The following is a 27,531-nucleotide window of genomic DNA, read 5'->3' as shown; positions in this document are numbered from 1 at the left end:
GGATGGAAACCCCAAGGTTGTTTCAACCCAGATCTGCAGCCATTGGAAGAAAGAAACAAGTTCTGGGGAAGATCAGATACCTCCTCAACTTTTTTATCCTTGGCTTACAAAATCAAAATTGCTTCTTTTTAAGAGGAGGAAAAAACCCATACTGTCCAATTAAGCCGTATGCCTGCTTCTTTGTTCAAATATTTCAGTCCAAGAAGACAAAGGGCACCAAGTGAGCTGAACTGTCATTAATATGAACCATCATTAAGCAAATGGTTGTAAATTGAAGACCATCTTTAATTGATATCTTTCAAACAGATGTTTTGGGGTCAACAGTTTCAGAACAAGTTTCATGAATGTCATGCCTAGTTCAAATAGCAGGTAACCAATGATGAGGGGGAAAAAGCACTACTGGACATCCCAGAGAATACATAATGTTGGGCTAAATTCACAAGTATTCAGATGTGGATTAAGGCAGTTTCCTGTTGTTCTAGTCCAACATACCGGTATCTCCTACCTCTGTTATGTAGTCTTTCCAAAGTCACTATCGTATGTTTTGCAGATGTTCTTATATCTACTGTTAAAAAGTTCCTAATTTTCTGCAATGAGGTTTCTTGCTTATGGATTAATATAGGCAACAAAAGACCTTCTCACAACTATCTGGCATGGCCGAAATTCATGAACCTTAGGATGAGGCTACTGCTAATATGTACACAACAGCCCCAAAACACATTGTCAAGTTCAATAAATCACTTCTGCAGAATCAGCAGGGCCTGACAGACCATACATTGCAGTTCTTTGACAGAGGTGCTCTAGATTCTCTTGTTTCCTTCAAATATAAGAAAAGGACTCAGTCTTGAGGGCCCTGATGGGTTTTCTAGTTACACACCAGATTCAGAAACATTAACCCCAGCATGCTTTATGTCTTCGTGGTGATTTCTGTAATTGAGAGAACTGACATTCTCCAGAATATATGTTGTTCACATTTCATGAAACATGGTATGCAAACAATAATGATAAATGAATAGCTTCTCTGTTACATTTGCATCCACAGTGACTGAATTTAGTAGACAAGCATCTGAAGTCTGTTGTTTCAAGAATACCAAATCTGGATGGAGGTATTTATTGCTGGTTGTAGGAAACTTGTTATAGCAGAACAAAATAAGCAATATCTCAGTACCCTTGGTATAAATTCCCTGACCAGTTTTCCTTTCAAGAGTCTGCACAGGTTATTTTAAAACTTTCAGGATAGTCAACAATGGCATTCAACATAATTATGACAGATAGCTCTCATTAATCATACTTTGAACATGGCCATTTGTTTTGCAGCACTACCACTTACATAAATGGTTAAGTATTCTAGCTCTTAAGCTGATCAAAGCTTTTAAACAGTATGCGCAGGCCATTGTCTGCTACAAGGAGAAAAGGGACATACACCAGGAAACAAGCCATGACAATGTGCCTATTCATTTCAAGGCCAACAGCACAGGACCTTGTTAGGTATTTATTTATGCTCCATAAACCTGAAGAACTGAATCAATCTATTATGGTTTTAGACAGACCTTGCATTAGTAATCATAAATTCCCAAACCCAATCAATGCTGACTCCTAAACATAGAAAACCCCATCTCTGCTTTAGACAAATGCAAGGAATGTATTAAGATCACTTAAGCTTGACTGAAACAGCATGATTTGCAGGCATCAGTAAATAATCAGTAGAATCAGATTGGTCAAAGCTATAATGATTTATACTTTATAACATGTTTAGTTATTAATATTTGGAATTCCATTAATCTAGCCATAGTTTACCATTTAAAACTCTACTAAGATAGTTTATGTTCTTAGGCAAGTTACCTCATTGTTACAATATGGACTTCCCATCCTTCTTTCAGTGATAAGTACCCAGAATAAGTCTTCTGAGGATGCTACTAATATCTAGGAAGTTACTTTGAGTAAAAGTCAGGAGTCTGTGTGGGCTTTCTAGATGCTTTCTAGTGATATGCCTGCTGATACACATTTTGCTGCTGATACACATTGAAGGGACACTTTAAAAGTCAGAGATTATTCCTTCATGAAGTCACTACTTTCTGTTAAAGAGTTTCTAAAACACTAACTTAACTTCTACAGAGGCATATCACTAGAGAGCATCTAGAAAGCCCACACAGACTCCTGTCTTTTACTCAAAGTAACTTCCTAGATTTTAGTAGCATCCTCAGAAGACTTATTCTGAGTACTTATCACTGAAAGAAGGATGGAAAATGCCTGGAGAAATAAATTCCTCAGTTTTCATGCCTTGATTTTAAATTCTCCTTCAAAGATATTCAGAATGACATACTGTATGGTCAATTTTTCTACATCAGAAAAAAAAATCTTTCCAACTGCACTGGTCTTATTGTTCTACTAACCTTATTTTGATTTTAGAACATTGTCTATTCTACTAATATTTTCATATTTTTATTTTGTTCTATTGATTTATAAGCCATTCTGGGAGATCTTAGACAGCAGGATATTGGGAGCTATAAACAGAACATTGTACCCTTGCAACTAACTAAATACTGTATAACTGTGCATAGGAAAAACATTTTATCCTATCTAGTACATTCTAAAAGGTTAAAAAATATGGAGAAGTTGAACCTTTTTGGTTGAAAGTTTATAATTTTATGCAATAATTGAATATATGGATTCTTATGAAAAGTCCAAGGACAGATAGCATTGAAGCTATCTGGCTGCAAATTGAAATGTTAGTCCTGTATATATATATTTTCTGTTGATTTGCCAGCAACATATAGTAATATATATGATTCAATGCCATTGTGTTACAAATTTCTTTATTCCCACAACAATGGCTGGTAAAATAAAAGGAAACAGAATGCAACATTATCCTATCATAAAAAGGTAAAGGTAAAGGTTCCCCCGCACATGCGTGCTAGTCGTTTCCAACTCTAGGGGCCGGTGCTCATCTCTGTTTCAAAGCCGAAGAGCCAGCACTTGTCCGAGGACGTCTCCGTGGTCATGTGGCCGGCATGACTAGACACCAAAGGTGCACGGAATGCTGTTACCTTCCCACCGTGGTGGTCCCTATTTTTCTACTTGCATTTTTTACGTGCTTTCGAACTGCTAGGTTGGCAGAAGCTGGGATGAGTAACAGGCGCTCACTCTGTTACGCGGCACTCGGGATTCGACACGCCAAACTGCCGACCTTCTGATCGACAAGCTCAGCATCTTAACCCACTGAGCCACCGTGTCCTATCATACGTTTATATTAATACATATCCCTAAGAACAAACAGACAGGGAAATATTTATCCAGTGGCAGTGTGCATTCTTTTATAATTTCATAATGATTTTTGCATTTCCCAAATGGTACACTTAAGTAGAATATTGATAAAATATTCCTGCAAAAATAAGTGTATCTGCATGATTCATTTATATTGCATTTTGGAGATGCAGCATGTAATAGTACATAGCCACTTAATTTTTAGAGTGGAAAGAAAATACTTAAAAGAGTGATTTAAAAAAATCTATCAGAACAGCCCTTGAATAATACAAGGCAGTTAACCCTAGAACATTGTTCCTTGACCTCAGCAAGTTTATGAAGTTGAACTTCAATTCCCAGAATTCCTCAGCCAACTGAAAGTTGACGTTCACACATCTTAAATTGGTTGCCGTTGGGTATCAGTACTCAGAAAATCAGTAATGCATTTGACCAAACAAAAATTTCAGTAAGCATTGTTGATCACCAACATCAAGAGTTAAATGACTTGTCGGGGGGGGGGGGGGAGCAGGAGAAAAAAATTCTCACCTCTTGAACTGATGGTTGCTGGAACAGAGGGATGAGAGGATTTGTGCGTGGAATGTCTATATGGATCTGAAAATGGTTTTTAAGAAAATAAAAAGATATTAAGGACTGCAAATAAATCTTACAATCTGCAAATATAGGGCAACATTTCTATGGCCTAATCTAAACAGAAGATAGAATGATGTCACTGATTCACAGAGTACCAACATTATAGCATGTTCTTGCTCATCCAACTAAACAATGATTTAAGGACATGTTAAAGATCCAGCACAAATATGCATGCTCGGCAGGAATAATCCCTTCAAAAGGCTATCCTGAAAGACCTAGGTAATTTTCCCAAAGTAGCTTCCCTCTGGGTCAAGAGTGCCTGCCACTCCTGGAAGACTCCCAGGCACTAGCCTGGTAGTTATGAACTTCCAGGGATCAGTTTTATAGGGAGCATATGGGAAGCTTTCCTTAAAGCAAAAGTGCAACCGGCCCACACGGTCAATGGCAGGAAGAACACAGTGATATAGAGCTGCTTCAACAGGAAGGAGTAGGGAAGTCTTGCGTAGCTTTTTCTTTTTCTTTCCAGGAAAGCAATTCCAGTGGCTCTCTCTGGAAAGAGGTGGAAAAAAGAATCCTAGAGCAAGGCGTGTTGGAGATTAGACCTCCGCTCCCCACAAACACGCTTAAAATCATGGACTTCCCACAAACCACCAAGCTACTGGTCTGCAAGCAACTTCCTGGAGAATGAACAGTTTTTTGTACATGCATACATTTATGTGTCTGCTGGGTATATATATGTATATCTGGAATATATGGCCTTCAATATCTGACATAGTTCTGAAAGGCAAAAGGCTTTCTATTCCGGTTCTAGGGCAGAGGTCCCCAACCTTTTGGGCACCAGGGACCGGTGCCGTGGAGAGAGGTTTTTCAGCGGACCAGAGGGGCCATGGTTTTGTGTGCTGCCTGCATCCTGCAGATGGGGCTTTGCTTGTTTGTGTGGACCAGTTGCTGGCCTGCCGCACCCAGGTACCGGTCCATGGACTGGGGGTTGGAAACCCCTGTTCTAGGGTCATTAGTCAGATCAGTTTCAGGTCTGCTGACCTTTGACAATGAATAACACTTAGGAAGTCTAGTATAGTATTACCAATGTTAATTTGCAAATCTGGAATGGGAAGACCCACTCAACTACAGAACTCACTGAGTGACTTGTCCAGACACTGTCTCAACCAATCTATCTCACATGACTATTGTTATGTGGGTAAAATTAAGGAATTTCCTCACTTTCCAAATGCATGTTTTGGAGCTCAGAAAAGGTGGGAACATGAATGCAAAGAATTGTAACTAAACAAATAATGGTCAGAACTGCATGCAAATTGGTAAGGGATCAAACTCAATCTAGAGCAGGGGTGTCAAACTCACATTTCATTGAGGGCCGCATCAGCATTGCGGTTGCCCTCAAGGGGCCGGGTGGGTATGGCCAGGGTGGGCGTGGCTAGAGTTCGTATGGCCTACTGGGTGGGCATGGCCAGCTCTACATCATTCGCATCAAGGGTGCCTATGGGGGCCTGGGCAGGAGTGGGACAGATCTGAGGGTCTCTGGCAGAAGGAGGGTCTCTGGGCCAGGGCCAAGGCAGTGGGGGCCGTTCCCTCACTGTTTCCAGGATGGCTTCGCGAGCCACATGAAACCACTTTGTGGGCCGGATCTGGCCACCGGGCCTTGTGTTTGACATGTCTGATCTAGAGTTTTGAAGTCTAAGTACCTGCCGATAGGTATCTTGATGGTGCTCCTCATTTCTGGAATCATAATACTGTTGAATGAACCCAAAATACTCTTCTCGTTTTCGTTGTAAAGTCAGCTTCCTTCGTTCCATATTGGCAGGGAGATAACCCTATAGAAGACAAAACCTGTCAAGTCAAAATCCCTCCACTGTGTTCCACATTCCTATCCAATTTTCACTCTGACCTGCCCAATGCTAGCCCACAAGAAAATATTTTAGAAAAGGATATAGGATTTAATAAGAGTCCAACAAAAATTTATAGAACCAAAAGTTCAAAAAATGCAGCTTCTTCTAATCAAGTTCTCCATTGGGGAAAGAAACGGCAACTATCAACATTTTTCTTTGCATTGAATGCTTAACGTATTGTAGACGGTCTTACTTTGGAGCCTACAATTCCAGCATCAGACAAAGATTTCTTGTGAGGTAAGGCTTTTTTGGAAGTCGGAAATACTGTTGCCATGTAATTTCTCTCATTTTCTACAGACTTTGGAATTCATTGACATTCTTGCTTTTTCATGGCATAACTAACATAACATATGGGCTATTTTTATTTCTAAATCAGTTTTTACAAACCTAAGCATAAAATGTACTGTTCTCCCATGCTACAGTGTCATATTCCTCTCAAGAGATCTCAGGCAGCTTGGTTAAGAAAGACTTGGGCTAAAAAGCCAACCAGGAGCTGGGTTTGCCTGGAGCCCAGTTATGCATCTTGGATACATTTTCATTATGTAGATGACACAAGTTGTCCTAGGTCAGAGGATGCAGCACTCACTGATAAAAGTCGCCAAGTCACAGGACGAACCTCTCTGGGGACACCAGGCCAGCTGCATTTCCTCAATTCATCTGCAAAGGAGCAACAGTGAGTTGATTCATATTAAGCTTTTGGCGTTTTTAAAGAAGGCACAAAGAATATACCCCCCCCCCGTGTAAGTAACTTGTTGTGTAGATATGTAGGGCAATGGTGACTACTGTGTTATCCTGAAAATAAGACCCAACTGGAAAATAAGCCCTAGCATGACTTTTCAGGATGCTCATAAGCCCCACCCCCAAAATAAGCCCCAGCTAAGATCAGCCAGACAGACGCATTTAGTACTGTATTTCCCTGAATATAAGCCCTAACCGGAAGATAAGCCCTAATGCGTCTTTTGGAGCAAAAATTAATATAAGACCCAGTCTTATTTTCGGGGAAACATGGTATGTCTCTTTGTATTTTAATTCTTTTAAATTTAAAATTGGATTTAAAATATGTATCAAAATAAATCAAATATAATCACTGGGACTGTATAGATCTACAACTCTACAGCTTTAATCCTCATATAATCCTTGCTTGATGAGATTCCTTCCAAGACTAGTACATTAGCATTTTTGGCTAGTCTGTCTAGGGATGATCTCACACTGTAATCTCATGCTACACAAGGACATTTGTGATAACCTAAACAAGCTTGCACCACCATGGGAGGGATGTGGCTTGCTTGTTTATTTATTATTTCTAGAAACCATAAAAGTTCTTGGGGTACTTTTATCATCCCAACACCTGGACTCACCTAGATCTGTGTTTTGGCTGGACAGAAGCTGCCGGAATTTTTCCAAGCGAGTTTTCTCACGCACCGTCATGGGAGGAGCGCCAGAAGCATTTTGGTCAGAGATGCGAGCGACAAGTGGAATGATGGGTCGGAGTGGGAGGGATTGCTGTTTGTGGAGGGGGTTGCGCATACAGGCATCCTCTAAAAGAGTTTAAAGAGGTCCATCAGGAGTATACCGGGCAGCAGCAAACACTGGAGCTTCCAGAATCCATTGTTTTCTTCATGCCTCCAGAATCTCCAATTCCAGGAAGGCTTCCGCACCTTTAAACACACACATGGCAAGAAAAGTCTCCATACCCGTGAATTTTCTCTCCCATCACTCAATGATGGCAGAAGCTTCACATGTCGAACTGTTTCCTGCCATGCTGTTATTAAAAAGGTACGCAAAGAACTTGAGAATTAGTAAAAATAAACCACGGACCAATCCACTCCTGCTGAGCAAGTTATCAAACCCCTGCACAGGAATACCCTGACCTTTTATCATTTTCACTATGTTTGACATAACTCTTAAGGAAAGTGCAGAGATCCAGTGATTGTAATGGTAAAAGTAGAATGTTGTATTGTTGGCAATTTAGATGGATGGCTCTTAAACCACTTTCACTGATGCCAAGATTACCTGGCCTGTCCATCAACATTATATAAAGCCAATGCTCTCTCAGCTCTTCTTCCATCGTCTCCTCCTGTTCAATCCCTTCCATCTGTTTCCAGATTTCAGGCTCTTTCATTCCTTCTTCCTTCAGCATGCTAAACAACAAAATCAATAGCACAGAAGAGGAAGCACGACACCTCAAAGGCAATCTACAATCCCCAATTCCTCTATACTACAATGCTAAAAAGCCAACCAATTTCCCGAAAAGAAATGTAACGTGGCATGGGCTTTCATGCCATCTGGTGGTAGCTTTGCAATCAGATGGCTCGTTTTTCAAAGCCAGACAGCAGAATATACTTTGCTCATTGAAGTATGCAAGATAGGGCATGCATTATCTTAACTGTTTGATTAATATTAGGAGTGTACAATTTTTGGCTTGAGGATTCCACTCGGCTTTGTGGCAGAAGCCATTTCAAGGGAAATTTCAGAGAGTATGCCGGGTGAAATGGGCATCTTTACAGTATTTGTAAAGATTAAGGTACTGATTTTACGTTTTAATCTTCCTTAAAATCCAAAGCCATCAAAGAAGTTGTCATAACATTTTGGCCATTTTGGAAGAGGAACACAAAAAGAATTCCGGCAGGCTGCATGACGACTCGAGGCAGTATATTTTACACTCATATCTTACATGCAATATCAAGATTCTGTGGTCACAACTCTATGTTCTTCCCAAAAGTTTCAAAAAATAAATAAATAAATGTGAGTACCAGTTTGCTAACCAAAAGGTCTTTATCTACAGAAAGAGCAGATACATCTTCCCCCCCACCCTCCAATAAACATGCAGTAACTATGCTTGATATCAGTTATTAAAAATGACTAATCACTGCTCATGAGAGCATATCAGATCTATGCATGCTCTGCAAAGCAATGCACTTTCAAAAATTACTATTATAATTTAAATATCAAGAAAAGCCAAGGTCTACCAACTACAATACTAAATCAGATCCCAGGATTCACATTGTCTAGCACCCAGATATATTGTAACCAATGTCCATAAACAAATATGAAGCTCAAGGAAATTTCTATATATCTGCATCAATGCATTCTGTTCCCGTGAAACACAGGACAAACTAAAAAGTTTTAAAAAGCATGATGAAAGCCTCGTTTCCTGGGATATTGTACTTAGCCAGTCAGGATTTCATCAGGAATTAGCCACACACATAAAAGCCTATTTCTTCATCCATAAGAGAAAAAAAAATGCATTTCTTGGCTAAAATACATTGAAGATTTTGAGAAGATTCCATTCTGCCTTTGCCTACAAATGCTGCATTTATACAGAACTGCAGAATTCACCCTCACAGTTTTGATGGGATATACCGTAGTAATACAGTGCAAAAAAAAAAAAAAAAAAAAGCCAAGACCCACAAGCAACGTACCAGGTCCTCTGGATAGCTGGGCCTCGCTGTTGGATTTGATGACTTTACAATTGATTGGTGCGTCGCTGAGAGCTGCCTGGGGCCACTCGGGTTTCATACGCAGCCTGCTGTGATTTTCCAGGACTTGTACTGCTGTGGCCTTGGCCACTTTAGAGTTCAATGTTTGGAAAGATGAAAAATCTTCATCTTCATCATCCCCAATATCCCAAGCATCACTAGTGTCCCGAGCAAACTCATGAAAACTGCTGGCCTTCTTATTTTTCATAGATAGCGTATTGATCTTGGAGCGTTCCTTGATGAAGCTAAAAAAGTAAAGTGACACACACTGTATTGAGAATTGCACTCAGCTTTGATATACAAATTTTCCTTGTCTATGATCATCTTTCATCATCATTTTCATTTAATGGATCAGTTGCTCGCCCTCCATCCCACTGTTCCCTCTCTTCCCTTTTAATGAGCCAAAGAACAGAAAATAATTTTAGGCAATCTCCACCAAATACAAACGTCAAAATCTAAACCAGAGCTTTATAGACTTAGCAGGCAAGAAGCCAAAACATTTCTGCCTAAGTCCATTATATAAAGGGCAGTCCATGAAACCTCCTATGCAAGCAAAGCAAAACTTTGGTTTTATGTTATGTAAGTAGAATACTAAAGAAGCATAAACAACGTATATATGACATGTGAAAATAGAAATGTATTTAATTACTTTTTAACCTTTGTAATTCTGTGTTTTTATTCTTGCCCTGTACACCGCCCTGAGTCCTTCGGGAGAAGGGCGGTATAGAAATATTAATAAATTAAATTAAATTAAATTAAATTAAATGTTAATATACTTTTTGCCCAATTAACATGCATATTGAATAAAGATACAATCCCATTGTTTGAGCAACACTGTTAACTTGCACTTGCTTTATTTTCAGTTATATGAATCATGACCCTAGCATCAAAGAACCTAGGATAAAGTCTTTGTCTCTTCAGACCAAGAAACCTAAATGAATTCCCAAGAAAGCAAGGCAGATCAAAATTGAATTTAAAATGCAAAAAAGAAATTTCTTAAGAATACATCAGAAACCCCTACCAATAATCCAAAGCTAATGATGGTACTGAGCCCCCATTAGTTCCAGTGGCCTTTGCTCACATGTACTTTTCAATCATAAATTTTAATACAAAATGATGTTAACTAAATTGACAAATGGAAGTACATTCTAAATAGTTGCATGATAATCCAGAAGTTTATTGTCTTCATTGAAAATTCCAAAACAAAAGTGGTTAAATCCTTTTTTAAAATATAAATTTTAGTAAGATTTTTTCACAGAATAAAAGACAAATCCAAAGAAAAAGAAAAAGAGAAGTTACAAGAAACAAAAGAAAGACAGAAAGAGAACCAAAGGTGAAGAAATAAATGACTTCTGATCCTTGTAACAGTTATTTACAAATTTATTATCCCTCCTCCCATCTGGATGGTACACTAATTGCATAGATAGAGATCTATATTTTCATCATTTATACAGTAATCAATAATGCATAGACTAAATTCAGTGACTCTACTACAACCACTTCAAAGTTCAGCAGTTAATATTCTTGTAATCATCATCCTTATTCAGAATGATACTAAAACTGGCCTATGTATGTCTTTGGCCTTCTTATATCCCACATGTCCCTCTCCCTTTACAAAGATTCAATCAGTAACCAAAGCAGTGATAAGGATTTATTATAGATGATTTAATGTTGTATAGCCCATAATATAAATGCAACAGGTTAAGTGATATCAATGTGAATGAATATAGCTTAAGGATAGCCAAAAATAAAAAATAAAAATTACAAAGGTAAATCAGTATAGAATTTATTATATATTTATGAAATGAATATTTCAAATTTCTTCATAAAATCATATTCGCTATTTAAATGATACCTCTTTAACAACCTAATTAATGTTTAATTCATTTAAGCATAAATAATAATTCAAGTCTGAAATTTTATATGTTTTTCCCTTTTCACTGTTACGTTTGTAAAAACTCAGCATCTTCCTGCCAAATAAAACCAAAGGATAAGAAAACCTCTCTCTGATGAAAATGCTACATAAAATCCCCAGGTGCCTATTTATCTAGAAATTGCCAAACTTCATCCCCTTAAAAGGAACTACTAGATCTGAAAATTTTATGCTAAAAAGCAATCAAGTAATAACTGTGTTGATTTCAAATGATAATAATTAATGAAGACATAATGCCCTATATTTCCAAAATTAGGATCAACGCCTGAAACCAAATCTAATCAGGTATCCCTGAAACAGACCAAGCCAAATTGGACTGCTTCTAAATGTCTAAATCAGTATTTCAATCAAATATTTTGATTAGTCTAATATACCCCTTTACATTCCTGATATTACTTGCACATAGAAAAGATCATGTAAACAGAGTGAACTAAAACTGCACTACGTCATTGCCCTTTTGAAATCCTACCTGTTCCTCTCCCTTTATAACATTAGTATAGATATTCAATTTTATAAACTATTGGTTTCCTGACTCAGTGATGGCAATGATTATGAAGATGTCATCCTATAACAATTTCATAGTTAAACCATCAGTTCACTGTATGTCCTCCGCTTAATATCCAATAGTTTTTCCAAGGAAGCAAAATATAAACCTCAAAGGAGTACTGATGGTTCAAATATAGTACCCAAGTACTTCAGTAGAACATCATCAACCAAGGCAATATGTTTTCCTATTGTAAAAATGCCTTCTCATAGAAGAGGTAGAATAATTTGTCATTTTTACTACATATGGGTAGTCCTTGTTTTACAGCCATTCATTTGGTGAGTGTTCAAAGGTACAATGGCACCGAAAAAGTGAGTTGTGACAGTTTTTCACACTTATGACCATTGCAGCATCCCCATGGTCCCATGATCAAAATTTGGGTGCTTGACAAGTGGCATGTATTAAGACAGTTGCCTTGTCCAGGGCTCATGTGATCACAATTTGTAACCTACCAATCTGACTTCTGGCAAGCAAAGGCAATGGGGGAAGCCAAACTTACTTAACAACTGCAGTGACTTGCTTAAAAAACGGTGGCAAAGAAGGTTGTAAAATGGGACAAAAGTAAGCACTGAAAAGCACTTACTTTTTAGTGAGCCGTGGGTCCAGTGGAGGATGCTGAGCTCCATAAACAGGTTGAATACTGTAAAAGAAACAAGAGACACAACTAATATTAGATGTATATCCTGCCTTTCCTTCAAAAGAGTTCAAGGCAACAGAACGGGCTGAGAGATTGGGTCTGGCCGAAAATAATCTAGTGAGCTTTAATGGGTGAAGGTGAATGAGAATTTGGGTCTTCCTCACTCTAGTGCAGACATGTCAAACACAAGGCCCGGGGGCCGGATCCGGCCCGCGAAGTGGTTTCATGTGGCCCCCAAAGCCATCCTGGAAACAGTGAGGGAGCGGCCCCCACTGCCTTGGCCCTGTCCTAGAGACCCTTCTTCTGCCAGAGACCCCCAGACCTGTTCCACTCCTGCCCAGGCCCCCATAGGCACCCTTGATGTGAACGATGTACAGCTGGCCATGCCCACCCAGTAGGCCATACACACTCTAGCCACGCCCACCCAGTAGGCCACACCCACCCTGCCCCCCCGAGGGCAACCGCAATGCTGATGCGGACCTCAATGAAATTGAGTTTGACACCCCTGCTCTAGTGCAAGAAACAGCACTGGCTTTGGAAATAACCACAGAAACAACTTCAGCATCCTCAAGTTTCATAATAATCCAGAGCTGAAGGGTAGTTCTTTTAAGAGGACAGATATTTCTTTTGAGGTGCTATGGCAGGCATGTCAAACTGCTGGCCTGTGGGCCGGATGCGTCACACCAAAACTGCGCCCACCCCATTGCCCGCAATGGGGAAAAAGTCTTGATACGTCACACGACATCACGTGACATCCCAAGTTTGACATGCCTATGCTATGGTAACATGAAATTAAGAGTGGGGTTGTGAAAAGTTCAGAATTAAATGCAGAGTAAGTCTTCAACCTCAGTCATAATATTAGAGTGGCTGAGTTTGGTGTTTTATATTAAAAATAATACGGTTGTTCTGAGCAACAAATGTGTGGTTCTTGCCTTTCGCCATTAGAAGTATTTTTTTTAAAAAACACCACTTTGGCCTTGATTACATGAGAACCAGACCATTATGGCTTATTCAATAAACCACAGGTTTAACAAAACCTGACTTGATATGATGTGTGAAATTAGTGTGGAAATTTTGTAATCTGTAAATAAGGTTTCTTATTCTTTTTAAAAAAGAATTATTTTATGCAGTTCTGCTTTTGCTCCAGTAAGATACTACTACTTAAGAAATACAAATACTCATTTCATAAAGAAAACTTATTTCTTTATTTGCATTTATTTATTTATTAATTGGACATATAAGGTTGCAAAATTCAAGTAAGTTTGGGCAATATAAAAACAAACAAAAAAAATCCCACCCCAACCCCAACATAACACAAAAAACTAGCATATAAAAGAAAAATGATGACCTAATTTGATAATTAACAATCAGAAAAGGATTCTACTTAACTGGACCCCAAAAGCTTCCCCAAGGGGGTGGGGGGCAGATCTTAACTGCTTTTTTACATCAAAAGAATTGGGGTCTGTTGTATATTGGGAGAGGGGATTGTTCCAGAGAATATAGGCAGCCATAAAAAAAGGCATGCAAACCCTGTGAGATGGGAAAGTTTAAAAGCGGGAGCTTAGAGCATGCTCTCCCTATGGAGGTATGTGGAATGGATAGATGTTCTTGGAAGAAGACAATCCCGCAAGTAACTCAGTATCTTGAATCAAAACCAGGAGCCACCCCAAACCACGTCTTAGGAAGACAAAACTCTTGGAGCCAAATCTAGTCCAAAAGGAATCTTTACTATGACATGCTTGGTTGTAGGAATACAAGACAGGACATAATATTGTTCTACAAACTAAAACCTTATAAAGAGGTTCAACCCCCCCCCCCTTAACCTCATTTGGTCAGTCCCCCATCATTTACCTCCTATCATCCCTCTCGTGGAAAAAAGGAACTTAGGACCTTTTATGTTTATTGCTCTCTTCCTTGACACAAGCAGATGCTACCTAACCTAACCCTCCCTTTTGTTCCTCCAGTTCAAAAGGCTTCTCTTTTCCTTTGAAATGCCTAATACAGGCTCAATACACATTCATTCCCTCCTCCTCGGGAGATGGCAGAATCCAGGAACAACGTTTTAAACATACATTTATGAATATGATATAAATGGATTCTGACAAGTTTATGGAGTAGTGGTGTTATATGGGCAAAATGAACTGCACCTATAACTCCCAGTGCTACTGCAATTGAACTTCCAGATGGTCTTCAAGAGCAGTCCCATGTGGTGCAGTAGTCTAATTGGGAGGTGTCTAAGGTGTGAATGAGCATGAACAAGGGCTCCTAGTCCTGGAATGATCCAACTGGTACACCAGACATAGTTCTGCAAAGGCTCTCTGGGCCTACCTTCTCTTAGGACAAGAGTTTGAGTCCAGAAAGGCCTCCAGGTTGCACATCAAGTCTGAATGGGGCAATGTCAACCTAGTCTAGAATGAAAGATGGAAACACTCAGATCCAGAATCCATAACCACTCCACCATGGCAGGATTCAGGCACAACCTACAGTATGTTTGAAATAATAGAAAGCAGCAACATATTTTTCCCTATCCAGATCCTCAGCAGTTTCCAGAGACTTTTGACAGTTTCATTTGGATAGATAGAGCCAGAGATATACAATTGAGTATCATAACGGTAAGCCCCCCACAGGTTTAGTTTATTTTATCTAGAGTTTAACACACTGAAACAGAGGAGTACAATGACAAAACTATGCAGACATTTTAAGGACCAATTCAGTAAGCATTCTTAATAAAGCTATCCAGCTACAAGGAAAAGCAATAACAAAATTGACAATCTATTGGTGCCAAGAAGTCATGTGGAAGTGATTTCCCATTTTAATAAGCAACTCTTTGCTAGTTTCCACGACATTCTGGCCCAGATCAAAATATCTCTCTTATCCCTTTTAGCAGATTTAAAGAAGCCAGCTGACAGAGCTCTATGTATGCCAAGTGATTTTTTTCCTGCTTAGTCTGAAACTAGCTGCCTGGTGGGGGAACAGATCATATGCTCATTTTTTTCCTATACAAAATTGCAAACTGTGTGTATTTATAAACAATTTATGCACATTCACATTATACAACTCTAGGAGGAATAAGATAGCCATGTTTGGAAATCCTGTATAAACCATTATCTGATAAAAATTATCAAGGTTCAGAGCTTCATAAAATGATAAAGGGGAAGGGAAACCTTGCACTCTCTTCTGCTGGTGTAAGATATCACAGCATTGAAGATGTTGCAAAGAACTCACACCAAAAATGGAAGAAGTTTATATTTACTGGTTGGCTCAGGTTCAAGTTGGCTCATTTGCTTTTCCCAAACCAGTTTAGCTGGTTGAGTCAACTTTACTGTTTAAAACAACTACAGATGAAAGCTGTTTCATAGAAAGGCAGAATTATATGCAAGCAGGATGTGGCATTATAATAAGACATGCAAAACAAAAAGGTGCTACTACACTTGCAAAAATATTCTCTCTTTCTTTTCAAACACAGATATTATACAACATTTGTTTGCAATGTTCCTAGACTTCTGAACTATCCAAGTATTCTCATAGCCAGAGAAGCTAAGAGTAGTAAAGATAGAAACAAGAATTACCTATTTGGATAGAATTTAAAGCTAGCAAAGCATTCCAGACACCTTACAATGATAGTTACATGGTCAAGATGAGGTTAGAGAACCAGTCTCTGAACTATACAGCTTTTGCCCCAAATTGCTATCCATGAAGACTGCTACTTAGTTTCCCTACACTTTTGTCAGTGGCATATTTATTTCTGATTGTGTCAACTCATTTTTTTTAATTCCTTTAAGATTGCAAAAACAAAAGTGCAGTTTTCTCACACTTAATTGGTAAAAGGGAGCAATCTAATCAAAGCTCACAATCTAAATCAGGGCTTTTCAACCTTTTCACCCATTGTACCACTTTTAGGATACGGCAACATCTGAGTACAACCAGTCGCCTAGCAAGGTGTCAAAAACTTGACCAAAAAAAAGGGAAAAAAGTGAAGTACAGATAGTCCTCGACTTACAACAGTTCACTTAGTGACTGTTCGAAGTTACAATGGCACTGAAAAAAGTGCCCCCAAGCCACAGCCGAGTGAGACGCCTGCCTGCCTGGCGGCACTCTTCCTCCTATCCGAGGTTTTAATTGTTGTGAGCATTTCCGTTGAGGATTGGCAGTGGGGGTGGGGTGGGGGGTGTTTGGTTTTTATGCCCTCCTCTGCTGGGAGGTTGCAGCAGGTTTTGGTCACTTCACATGACCCTGGGACACTGTGACCATCATAAATATGAATCAGTTGCCAAGCATCTGAATGTAAATCACAAGACCCTGGAGATGCTGCAACATTCCAGCTGATCAGCGCTTCTTCTGGGCTCAGAAGCGCTAGGAACAGCACCGAGCTCCAGCTGGAGCCTGGGGCTTCCGCTGAGCCCTGACAGTCCCGAAGAAGCACTGATCCTGGCGCTTCCGCTGAGCCCTGACAGCTCTGCAGCTCCAGCTGTCTCTCACTCAGTCTTGTGCGGTGCTGCCACTGGTTCAGCTCATTCCCCTCCCCCACTACCACTTTTCTAGGATGGTCGTGTACCACCTGCCAGGTGCCAATGTACCACAGGTGGTACCCGTGCCACTGGTTGAAAAGCCCTGATCTAAATGATATAATTAAGGAGAAAATATTGGAATATTCCAAAATTACGGAATATTGGAAAATATTCCACTGCTGATACTCAGGTTTCTCTACACCCAAAGTAGTAAGGGAGGAAGTTAAGAAAAAGATGGTCAAGAATATGATATTATATGGGGAAAGAGCTGAAAGTTTATGCATGCATAAATTTTAAAAAGAGTTCAAATTTTGCTAGTCTGACATTGGTTTGAAGAAGATAACAGAAACCTACAATATGTTTGTTCAGCAATCCTTACACAAAGAGCTTATGGGAGGAGAAAGAAAAGTTAGGGGGACAAAAATCCCTCTAACTCCTTATGATTCAAATATTAGAGCTTCCCTTTTTAGGTTTTATGGGTGAGGGATTACAATAGAAGCCCGTTACATCTTTAAAAATGGAATAACTTTCTAAGCAAATTGAAAATTCCAGTCTTCTGCTCCAGCCTTGTTATTATGGAAGTTCTCCGGAGGACTTTCTGGGCCCAGGATAGGGAAAAGTTTACAATCATTGCTCTACAGCCGTCCTAAAACATTCGTTCGGTTTAAGCATGGCTTGGGTTTTTTATTTCAACTTTAACCGGAACTCTCCGCAAAAAGCATTGGCCTAGTAAGCATTACAGAGATGCAGACCGATCAGCCTGCACCAGGGGTAGGCAACCTCGGCTCTTTTATGACTCGTGGACTTCAACTCCCAGAATTCCTGAGCCAGCCAAGCTGGCTCAGGAATTCTGGGAGTTGAAGTCCACGAGTCATAAAAGAGCCGAGGTTGCCTACCCCTGGCCTACACCAATGAAGGCGCGGGCGGCTTCACTTTCTTGGAGAAAGCGGCACGCTATGCACCTGTCCAAAGCGCTACCTCGGTCGATTGACTCCTAACCATCAGCGCGGCCCGCAAGGCAGAGGTGACCGAGGGCATCGTATTCCCGGAGGCGGGCTTGGAACCTGAGAGCCGAGCAATTAGTTGCTCCACCACTCTGATTTAAAAGACTGGGCGTCACATCTCCGAGTGTCCAAAGGGGACAAGACCGCGGGATGCTGCCGATGAAGAGAGACGGCCCCACAGCCGGAAAGATCCAACTCTTTGCCCTCGATGCCAGGCAAGGGGAGATCCCGCTTCAAACCACCTCCAGGGTTCTCCCACTTCCCTCTTTCTCCTCCTCCTCCACCTCCACCGACAGAAGTGACTGACTGAAGCAACTATTCGCTTTGAAGAGCAGAGGCTCGACCCTTCGCCGCACTTCCGAGAAATGAAGGGCGACCAAAAACTAGGAGCCGAGCCGGCTTCGCTAAGTCAACCTTTGCTCCCCGGGGAACAAACGATCGGTCGGCACCGATGCCCGGACGGAGCCTCCTTGACTCACCTGCCCGGTAGCTTCGCGCTCCGCTTCCAGAACTGCTTGCTGCTTTCCGCAGCCATACCTCGGACAGAGGCCGAGACCCTCGCTGGCCCGGTAGGGAGAAGGGACAAACCGGAGCGATGGGGCCCGAATCCTCCGGCCGAGACCGTTTCACCTCCTCCTTCCCGGGGTCCCTCTGCCAGTCCCCAGAGCCGCCATCTTGGATTCGGGCGGGCAGAATACACCCATTGGCTGTTTGACGGACAAACCCCAAAGATTGACCAATCCCGAGTCCCATCTGTTAGAGCCACGTGAAGCACGAAGGGAAGAAGAAAAACCTAAACCGGAGGAATCAGAAACCTGCCAGAGAATGAGAGGCGGGACAAGAGATCACAAGCGATAACGGCGCGGGGCGGGGGGAGAGAGAGCATGGAGGGGGACGGGGGGGGGCAAGTCACATGCGCTCCAAGGAAGGGGAAGCGGGAAAGGCGGTTTAACTGTCAAAACCAGGCGCGGGAAGGGAAGAGTTGTGAATAAAATAGGTCTACAGAAAGTCGCTCCGAGAAGGTATCGATCTGAGTAATTCAGGAAGTGCTTGACTTTTTAAAAAAGAAAAAACGAAAAAGCGCCGGTTATTTGGCCATATAGTCGCATCGGAATGTACATAAATTTGAAATTGACACCTACCCCCCCCCCCGCGCGCTTTGAAACTTAGAGATAAACAGTTCAGCAAATTAAATAAAAATATAAAAAAATTAGGTGCAAACTTTACTGTAATTCGTGTTTTGATACGTGTGTAGATAGACAGACATTCAATCATTCAATTTCTGGAGATGCCCTGCAGTTTTTTGGCAAGTTTTTTTTCCCCAGAAGTGGTTTGTCATTGTCTCCTTCCTAGGGCTGAGAAAAAATGACTGGCTCAAGATCACCTAGCTTGTTTTGTGCGTAAAGCAGGTTTAGAATTAAGGTGTTCCATTGTGTAATTGAGCCTGCAATTTTGCTCATAAATTCTGACTGCTATGGGGCATTTTTTCCCCCAGAAACCAGAAGTAAATGCCAGTTTCCAGCTAAAATATCATAAATCGCAAACATGTGAGTGAGGTGTTGCAAAGGGCCATGAATGCAAGCTAATTGTGTTTGATGGGATTGGTGGCTGTTGGAACTTTGAATCTTTGTTGTAAATAATTATTTCATAATTTTGAATGGTTGCTAAGCAACTGGTCTAAAGTTGAGGATTACCTCTACATCAAACTAGCACTGGTTCATTACATAGCTCCCTTGTAAGGAAACTGTCTTGTTCTTGTAAATACTTGTAATAATTCTCAACTTACAACCGCACTGAGCTCAAAATTTCCATTGCTAAGCAAAGCAGTTAAGTGAGTGCTCCATATAAATATTAACAAGGCCTGAATCTGCTTAACTTTTTCAAGATCAGTTATTCAAAATGGGAACCAGCTTTTATCAGAGTATCCATATTTGCATCGAGAGTTAGCCAGAGTCTGCTTGATGTCTTAGCCCTACTTCCCTTGACCAGCAGTTTGCAAGAATAGATAAGTGGTTGAAAACTTTCACTGAAATGGTAACACAAATAATGTAGCAGTACCCTGCTGATGATTGCAACAACTTTATAAAGATTGAAATTATTTCCAATTAGTTTCTTACATCAGTTATTACCCTCTTAAAAACCATATGTAAAGTGTCTTGTGTTTGCCGTGTTGTATGACATATGATATTTAATTTAGATATCGACATACAACCACAGTTGAGCCCAAAAGACAATTGTTAAGTGAGTTTTGCCCCCTTTTATGGCCTTTCTTGCTACAATTGTTAAATGAATCACTGCAGTTGTTACATGAATCATTTGGTCATCTAGCAAATCTGACTTCCCTGAATAACTTTGTCTATGGAGATTCTCAATCTCCAGGTCAGAGGTCAGAGGTCTTCAAACTCGGCCCTTTTATGACTCATGGACTTCAACTCCCAGAATTTCTCAGCCAGGCATGCTGGCTGAGGAATTCTGGGAGTTGAAGTCCATGAGTCATAAAAGGGCCGAGTTTGAAGACCCCTGTTCCAGGTCATGGTTGTCCCAAAGGTGCTTTTCCAAAAGGCAAATGGACTTTCTTGTTTTTTTCTTTGGAACTGTTTCGCTTTCTGAAGTACTGAAGAAGCTTCTTGGATGAGAAGCGAAATGTTGTCAAAAATCCCCCCCAAGAAAGTCCAGTTGCCTTTTGGAAAAGTACTTTTGGAACACCTATTGACTTTGCTTGTTGGAAATCGTCTGGAAAGGTTACAAACAGTGCAACTATCATAAATACATGCTAATTGCCAAGTGTCTGAATTTTGATCACCTAACAATGGAGATGCTGCAAGTGGGGACAACTAATCATAGGTCACTTTTTTCAGTTCCATTGTAACTTTGAATAGTCACTGAATGATTATATGTCAAGGACTATCTGAATAGGGGAAGAATTTTTGCTTAAATGTAATCAGACTTCTGAATGTATACTCTTAAATTTGCCATAGTTGCATAAATAAATAAATATTTCCCAAGTTTGTTTGTTTGTTTGTTTGTTTATTTATTCAGTTTATATACTGCCCTACTCCCAAAGGACTCAGGGCGGTTTACAAGGCAAAATTTAAAAACAATACAATATAAAATTAAAATTAAATTAAATTAAGTCTAGCCGCAAAAAATTAAAATCACAATTTAAAAACATTAAACCCATTCTTGGAGATTACTTGATCCAAGTCCCTTAGGATATAAAGATTTCTTCTCAAGAATATATTCTTGACCAGGAGACTAATGCTAAAATTTGCAATAATGGTACAAAGTATATAAAATAATTCAAGCGATAAATAAATAATCCTAGTTTATCCCTTTAAGTTATGACTACCATTAGGTATTCAATACACTGAGTGACTGAGGGTATAAATTTGTCTTTCCGATGTTGCAGAGCTAGATCTTATCAGTATAAAGGACATGGAGAATATATTTTCATTATCCACTATTCCCTTCCATCTAATAAGTACATAGTTCAAAAGAATGTAAAAAAGAAAAATATTCAATATCACAAAAATGTTTTCAACAAAGTATTATTCCCATTTTATAAAAAACGCAGTGATGTACTCATTCCTTTTCTATACAAATTCAAAAGGTAATAAATTTTAAATATTACTTTTTGTTCTAGTCTAAGATCTATTAATATTTTATATAGTTGTAATACATTTTACCTTTGTTTACTGAAAATTTCTTGTTTACTAATTCCTTGTTCAACCCAGTCTTTAAAATTTGTATATCAATTTGATTTATTGATCACAGATATTTATAAAAACTAGAGACGGAGAGAAAGATGCATCAAGAGAAAGATGAGAGACAGCATCAAGATCTAGGCAAGATGGGCAGCATATAAATTTAATAAATGCATTTTTCAGAAATAATATTTTAAATTATATAAATTATATATTTATATATATTATATATAAATTATATAATGGTTGATAGGAGATGCATTTAATCTTTTATATTTTCAACCCTAAACAGAGCCCAGGAAGGAGAATATATGATAAGTGAAGCCATCTGAAATTTGGAATAAGTCAAAGGTTATGCAGGGTAGTATTGTATACAGGTAGTCCTCAACTTATGACTGCTTGTTCAGTGACCATTAAAAGTCACAATGGTGCTGAACAACGGGGATTTACAATCAGTCTGCATAGTTGTGGCCGTTGCAGCATCCCCTGGATCATGTGTTGGTAATCTGAGTGCTTGGGTGCTCACAATTAAGACAGCTCTGTGAGCAATGGTCACATGATTACATTTGTGATCCTGTCAGTTTCCCAAAAGCAAAGTTGCCACCACCATCTCTCCCAATAAGGTCGCTGAGGGCCATGAGATTCCAGAGATCTTATACTCTTTAACACCCCCCCCCCAGCCTTGCCAGCCGGCTTGTGCATATGAAAAAAACAAGTGAGTTTTATCTTCAATCCAAGGGGCCATATCCCAAATCTGGAGTCATTTTATAAACCCTTTGGAAAATCAGAATATCTAGCATACATATTGTGTCTGAATTTTATCAAAAGGTTTTTTTTATATCAAATGATAAAACTACAGTTTTGTATTATCTGTCTTTATTCAAATCAATCAGATCCTCTACAAGCTGCATATTAGCCATGCTGTCTTCTTTCAACAACTTCTGGTTTTTGGTTGTTTGGTTTGACGTTTTGACTGGAGAGAGCACTGAGGTTACTCAAATAATTTAGAACCTTACTATTAGAGGGTATATAATCTGCTCAGAGTCTTTTGGGGTTTGGAGCAGTGTATGAACCCAAATAAGTAAATAAAATATTTCTTAATTTGTTGTGCAAATAAGTAAGTATATAGATAGTCCTCACTTACCAACCACTTGTCCAGTGACTGTTCAAAGTTATAACGGTGCTGAACAAGGAGACTTAAAATAAATTCTTGAAGTTATGATCATCATAATGTCCCTGCAGTCAAATGTTTGTAATTTGGGCACTTGGCAACTGGCATGCAATTATGAAGTTGCAGCAACTTGTGGGTCACATGATTGCTACTTGTGACCTTCATTGCTGGCTTCAGATAAGCTGGTGCAGAGTGTGGCAGCGCAGGCAGTTCTTAGGGACCCTATTGTGGCTCATGTCACACCCACTGCTCTGCCAGCTGCACTGGTTGCCGGTTTGCTTTGGATGCAAATCAAAGTATTGATAATCAGTTATGAAGCCCTTCATGGCATGGGTCCAGGTTACTTGAGAAACTGTCTCATCCCGGTGGGACTGGCCTGCTCCAACTGCTGGCAGAGGGGGATACTGCAGATCCTGTCAGTCAAGGAATTTCAACTGGTGGGGTCCAGAAAAAGAGCCTTCTTAGTCGTGGCTACTACCCTTTGGAACACCTCACCCCGAGGTGAGATTTTCCATAAGACCCTTAAAACCTGGTTCTGCCAAATGGCTTGGGGTCCCATTGGGGGAGCTGCATGCTGGAGGTGGTTGACTAGTTAAAAACTAATCCCACCTTCCCCCCCCTCCATGTATCCTCCATGTATCCTCTATTTTGTGTTAATGATTTTACTTCGTCTGTCATTTTATATCCAATGATTTTAATGTGTTTTAATGTTTATTATGCTGTAATCCACCCAGAGTATTATATTATTATTGTTATTGTTATTGTTGTTGTTGTTATTATTATTATTATTATTATTATTATTATTATTATTATTATTATTATTATTATTATTATTATTATTATATGGGGTAGCTGGCAAGAAGTTGTAAGCTGGGCCAGAACTGATCACATGATTTTTCACTTTATAACTTTTCTCTTGCTTTACAGAAAGGATCTAAGGATGGTGTTCTGGTTCTATAATCCAGCAGTTAAGTAATCCAAAAAAGGAAATACCTAGGATCTGATAAATAATGATTTTCTGATAACAGAATCAGACTTGTCATGGTGAGAAATTTTTTTTTTAATTTTGCAAGAAATTAATGAAAGCAAATACACATAAATCAGTAAAAATTCTGGAATGCATAGAGACGAATGGACATCTGAATAAGAATAATCTTAGAATGAGAGCCACAGTAAGGGATATTAGTGATTTTGATTCCATTCACATTTTTAAAAGCCAGATTGTTAGATTCAGAGTTGTAATTAACCAAGTTTAGACTGAAAATATAAATATTCCATAGTTCATTTTAAAAATATGAGTTGTATTGATATCATCCTTATTAAAAATCAGAAGAACAAGTGAGAGTCACAGTGAAGCTTTTATAAGATTTTGATGCAGTTTGCAATTCAGAGTACCTACCCACTGGATATAAAGATAAATATAACTGTAGATTGAAATTTTATTTTTTTGTGGGGCCATACATCCATTTTAAAAATTGTTATATGTCCCTCAAGGCAGATTTCTATAAAGTTCTGGGGGGAGATCACTTAGGACAGGGAATCAGATATTTTGGAGTTACATCTCCTATAATTAGTGACTGTCAAACATGGGGATTTTAGATTTTTATAAATTGGAGATTTTCAGATGACCTAAATTTGACTCAAGATAAAGTGTCTCAGAGGTTAGCTTGTTATCCTATAAACTATCATGTCTAGATAGTATGGATTATGCCCTTGGTTTTTTCCCCTGTAGTTTCTGAATTTGAGGAAATGTGTTTTTATTTCAGGTGATGAAATTTGATGAAGCAGCTCTGCTCAAATACAATATCCAAGATATATTTTTATTTGTTCTGTAAGGTTACAAGAATTCTGTTTAGTATTATGTGTATTGAACAATGCTTAACACTGATTTAGTTAGGATAGCTCTCAGTCTGTATGATCTATTTGTTTACTTAATTAGTCATCAACAAGAGCTTGATATAAACGACTTATACTGGTAGATAGCATAATTCTGGCTAACAGCTAAGTATCAGGAATGTGTAGAAGTATAATCCTTCCATTCTGAGTTGCCAAAAATGTTGAGGGAAGTACCCTTGGAACAGAAAAGAGAAAGTGTCATTACATGTATTTTGCATGACAAAACATATCAGAAATAGTATGCTTCGTGTAATTGGGTTTTTTTGTCCTCATGCACTTATGAAATTTGCTGCTTGTATGTGCTATGCTTTTAGGTTTGTATTTAATAATGCCCTGTTTTTTAGAAGGTTCTATCCACACAATCCCACAAGACATTGCTTCAGGCATCTCAACTGGACTTATCCAGACAAATCCGCTCAAACTCTGAGTGGGTCTGAGGGATTCCCAGCAGCCCTGCAAATAATAATAATAATAATAATAATAATAATAATAATAATAATAATAATAATAATAATAATAATAATAATAATAATAATAAATAAAAAGTTGGAAGGGATCTTGGAGGTCATCTAGTCCAATCCCCTGCTCAGGCAGGAAACCCTATACCATATCAGACAAATGGCTGTCCAGTCTTCTTAAAAACTTCCAGTGTTGGAGCATTCACTATTTCTGGAGGCAGGTTGTTCCACTGGTTAATTGTTCTGACTGTCAGGAAGATTCTCCTTAGTTCTAGGTTGCTTCTCTCCTTGATTAGTTTCCATCCCGTTGCTTCTTGTCCTGCCTTCAGGCACTTAGGAAAATAGCTTGACTCCCTCTTCTTTGTGGCAGCCCCTGAGATATTGGAACACTACTATCATGTCCCCCCTCATCCTTCTCTTCATTAAACTAGACATACCCAATTCCAGCAACCGTTCCTTATATGTTTTAGCCTCCAGTTCCCTAATCATCTTTGTTGCTCTTCTCTGTACTCTTTCTAGAGTCAACATCTGAAGTCCATACCTCCCCAGCAGGGACCAGGTCTTAAACAGGGCTGTTGGGATCAGCAGGTGTAAAACATGGAAAAATAGCAATTGTTCACTGCCCTTATTGCCACAATGTAATCCATAATGTGGGTTTTTACTTTTGCTTGGGCAGATTCATCTTCCTAGAGTGGCTCTCCAGACATCTCTCCTTTTGTTTCATCTCTCAAAACTCTTCAAATAAAGTTCACATTGGGATCAACACGGGGAGAGACCACACAAGGGCAGTCAGGTTGAAACCTGTTCCATTTGCCCATTCCAGGTTGCAGCTAAAGCTTCAGCTCAATTGCCCACCAGATTATTGGGGAAAATCCCAGCCTCCCTCTAGAATCCAGTTGGATTCATCAGTTGGAATGGGCTAATCTAACAGGCCTACCAACAACTACATCATTCAGGAAAGCAGGACCAAAAGGAGGGTAGGATCAGAAAATTTCCAGGGACAACTAGTGGAGATTTCTTCCTACTTCGTATCTAGTATGGGCACAATCAGGTAACGTAGCCCTCTTCTGACACAACATAATGGCAATGATAGTATCAGCCCTTCTGCTACACAAGCCTTCTCCAACATGATGCATTCCTAATTTTATTGAAAATGTAATTTCAGTATTCCCAAATGTTTGTGGCTGGAAATTCTGGACATTAAAGTCTCAAATCTAAAGGCATATGATTGAGAAAACATGTTTAAATTGTGAAAAAATAATGACACATTCTGCTATAGAGAAGTTCCAAGCAAAAGTCCGAAAGCTTGGAAGATGAAACCTCTTGTCCCGGTGACCAACCCAGATTGGATCCTACATTATCCTAGGATATGTATATTCGCCTTCATTTGTGTGAAAAAATGATACAAGTAAAGATTACAATTTTTAAACCTATAGAAAAATAGTATACTCTTATATTCTGCTGAGCCATAAGATGATTTGTTTGGTTTTGATAAAAGATTGTGCAACCCCAGGTGTTTTTAAATCATAATTGTTAGGTTTAATGTATGGCAACCAATCAATTGTAGCTTATTGATGATAATTAAAATCTACCTCAATGTGATGAGACAATTCATCAAATACTTCCCTAGTAGCAGTCTCCAAATAGATTGGATAATATTGGCTACCATACATGGTACAAATTGTACTGTTGAAAGGCATCCATTTTGGAAAACATTGAACAGTAGAATGCATATAAAACAAATATGCAACTCACATTTTATCTTTTATTCTAACATATATTTAATTTTTCTCCCTAGATTTCCTTATGTAGCTCTGGTAATTTCCATATTATGTGGAAGTGATCATATTTTCTTTGTTTTTCAGGCAATTATTAGTCCACACACAATCATTCCCTTATTTGCTGATGGCATCTGTGGCATAACACCAGAAGCAGGATCAGTTGTTGCTGGTGTGTACATGATCTTAATGACCAATATGTATCTTATCTTTGAGTTTCGACACCTAAGCCTTGCATTAACTGAATTGGCAAGGACGAAAATGAAAGGCTTAACCTGGATTATTCCATATTGCTATTACATAGCAATAGTTTTGGCTTTTATAACTTATCCTATATGTTTCTATTATTTATATTGTATCTATAGGAGAAAAACTGTAGGTCTTTATGTATACCTTGCTTGGATAATCTTTTATGATACAGCCAACATATTCCTTGTAGTCTTGACTAGCCAGGTTGCAGAGCTATCTGCATTTTCAATCAGTCCTTTAGAATGGTTTGGATTGGCCAGTAGGATTCCTGTGGACTGCTTTTGGCTTTGTTTTGTTATAACATACATTATGTTGCTTGTTGAAAAAAGACCTGTAGGAAGGATGTCATTGAGGCAAAGGCGGACATCGAGAATTATTACTGAACCTCCTAAGTTTAGACTGGGTGTAGGTGCTAAGAGAGTTCAGTGGTAG

General features: G+C 39.2%; 2 protein-coding genes across 2 annotated transcripts in view; one reads left to right on the top strand and one right to left on the bottom strand.

The window, feature by feature from the left end:
• TBC1D22B (TBC1 domain family member 22B) overlaps window positions 1-18,693 on the bottom strand; it is a 40,452-nt gene extending 21,759 nt beyond the window's left edge. Inside the window, exons 1-7 of the mRNA XM_083360651.1 lie at window positions 18,323-18,693; window positions 12,278-12,334; window positions 9,161-9,462; window positions 7,097-7,276; window positions 6,325-6,395; window positions 5,535-5,663; window positions 3,790-3,855 (exon numbers count right to left, since the gene is read on the bottom strand). Of these exons, the coding sequence (XP_083216777.1) occupies window positions 3,790-3,855; window positions 5,535-5,663; window positions 6,325-6,395; window positions 7,097-7,276; window positions 9,161-9,462; window positions 12,278-12,334; window positions 18,323-18,378 (861 nt within the window). The 5' untranslated portion in view covers window positions 18,379-18,693. The remainder of the gene's footprint in view (window positions 1-3,789; window positions 3,856-5,534; window positions 5,664-6,324; window positions 6,396-7,096; window positions 7,277-9,160; window positions 9,463-12,277; window positions 12,335-18,322) is intronic.
• A 125-nt stretch (window positions 18,694-18,818) lies between these two features.
• Window positions 18,819-27,531, top strand: TMEM217 (transmembrane protein 217; the record flags this gene model as incomplete). Its single annotated transcript, XM_083357328.1, has 3 exons — window positions 18,819-18,865; window positions 23,646-23,762; window positions 26,938-27,531. The coding sequence occupies exons 2-3, from the start codon at window positions 23,760-23,762 to the stop codon at window positions 27,529-27,531; spliced, it is 597 nt and encodes a 198-aa protein (XP_083213454.1). The 5' UTR covers window positions 18,819-18,865; window positions 23,646-23,759.

The sequence above is a fragment of the Vipera ursinii genome, assembly GCF_947247035.1.
Source record: "Vipera ursinii genome assembly, chromosome: 3".
In the NCBI taxonomy this organism is placed as follows: domain Eukaryota; kingdom Metazoa; phylum Chordata; class Lepidosauria; order Squamata; family Viperidae; genus Vipera; species Vipera ursinii.
The sequence above is the reverse complement of the archived record's forward strand: the minus strand, read 5'-3'. Positions and strand labels throughout refer to the sequence as shown.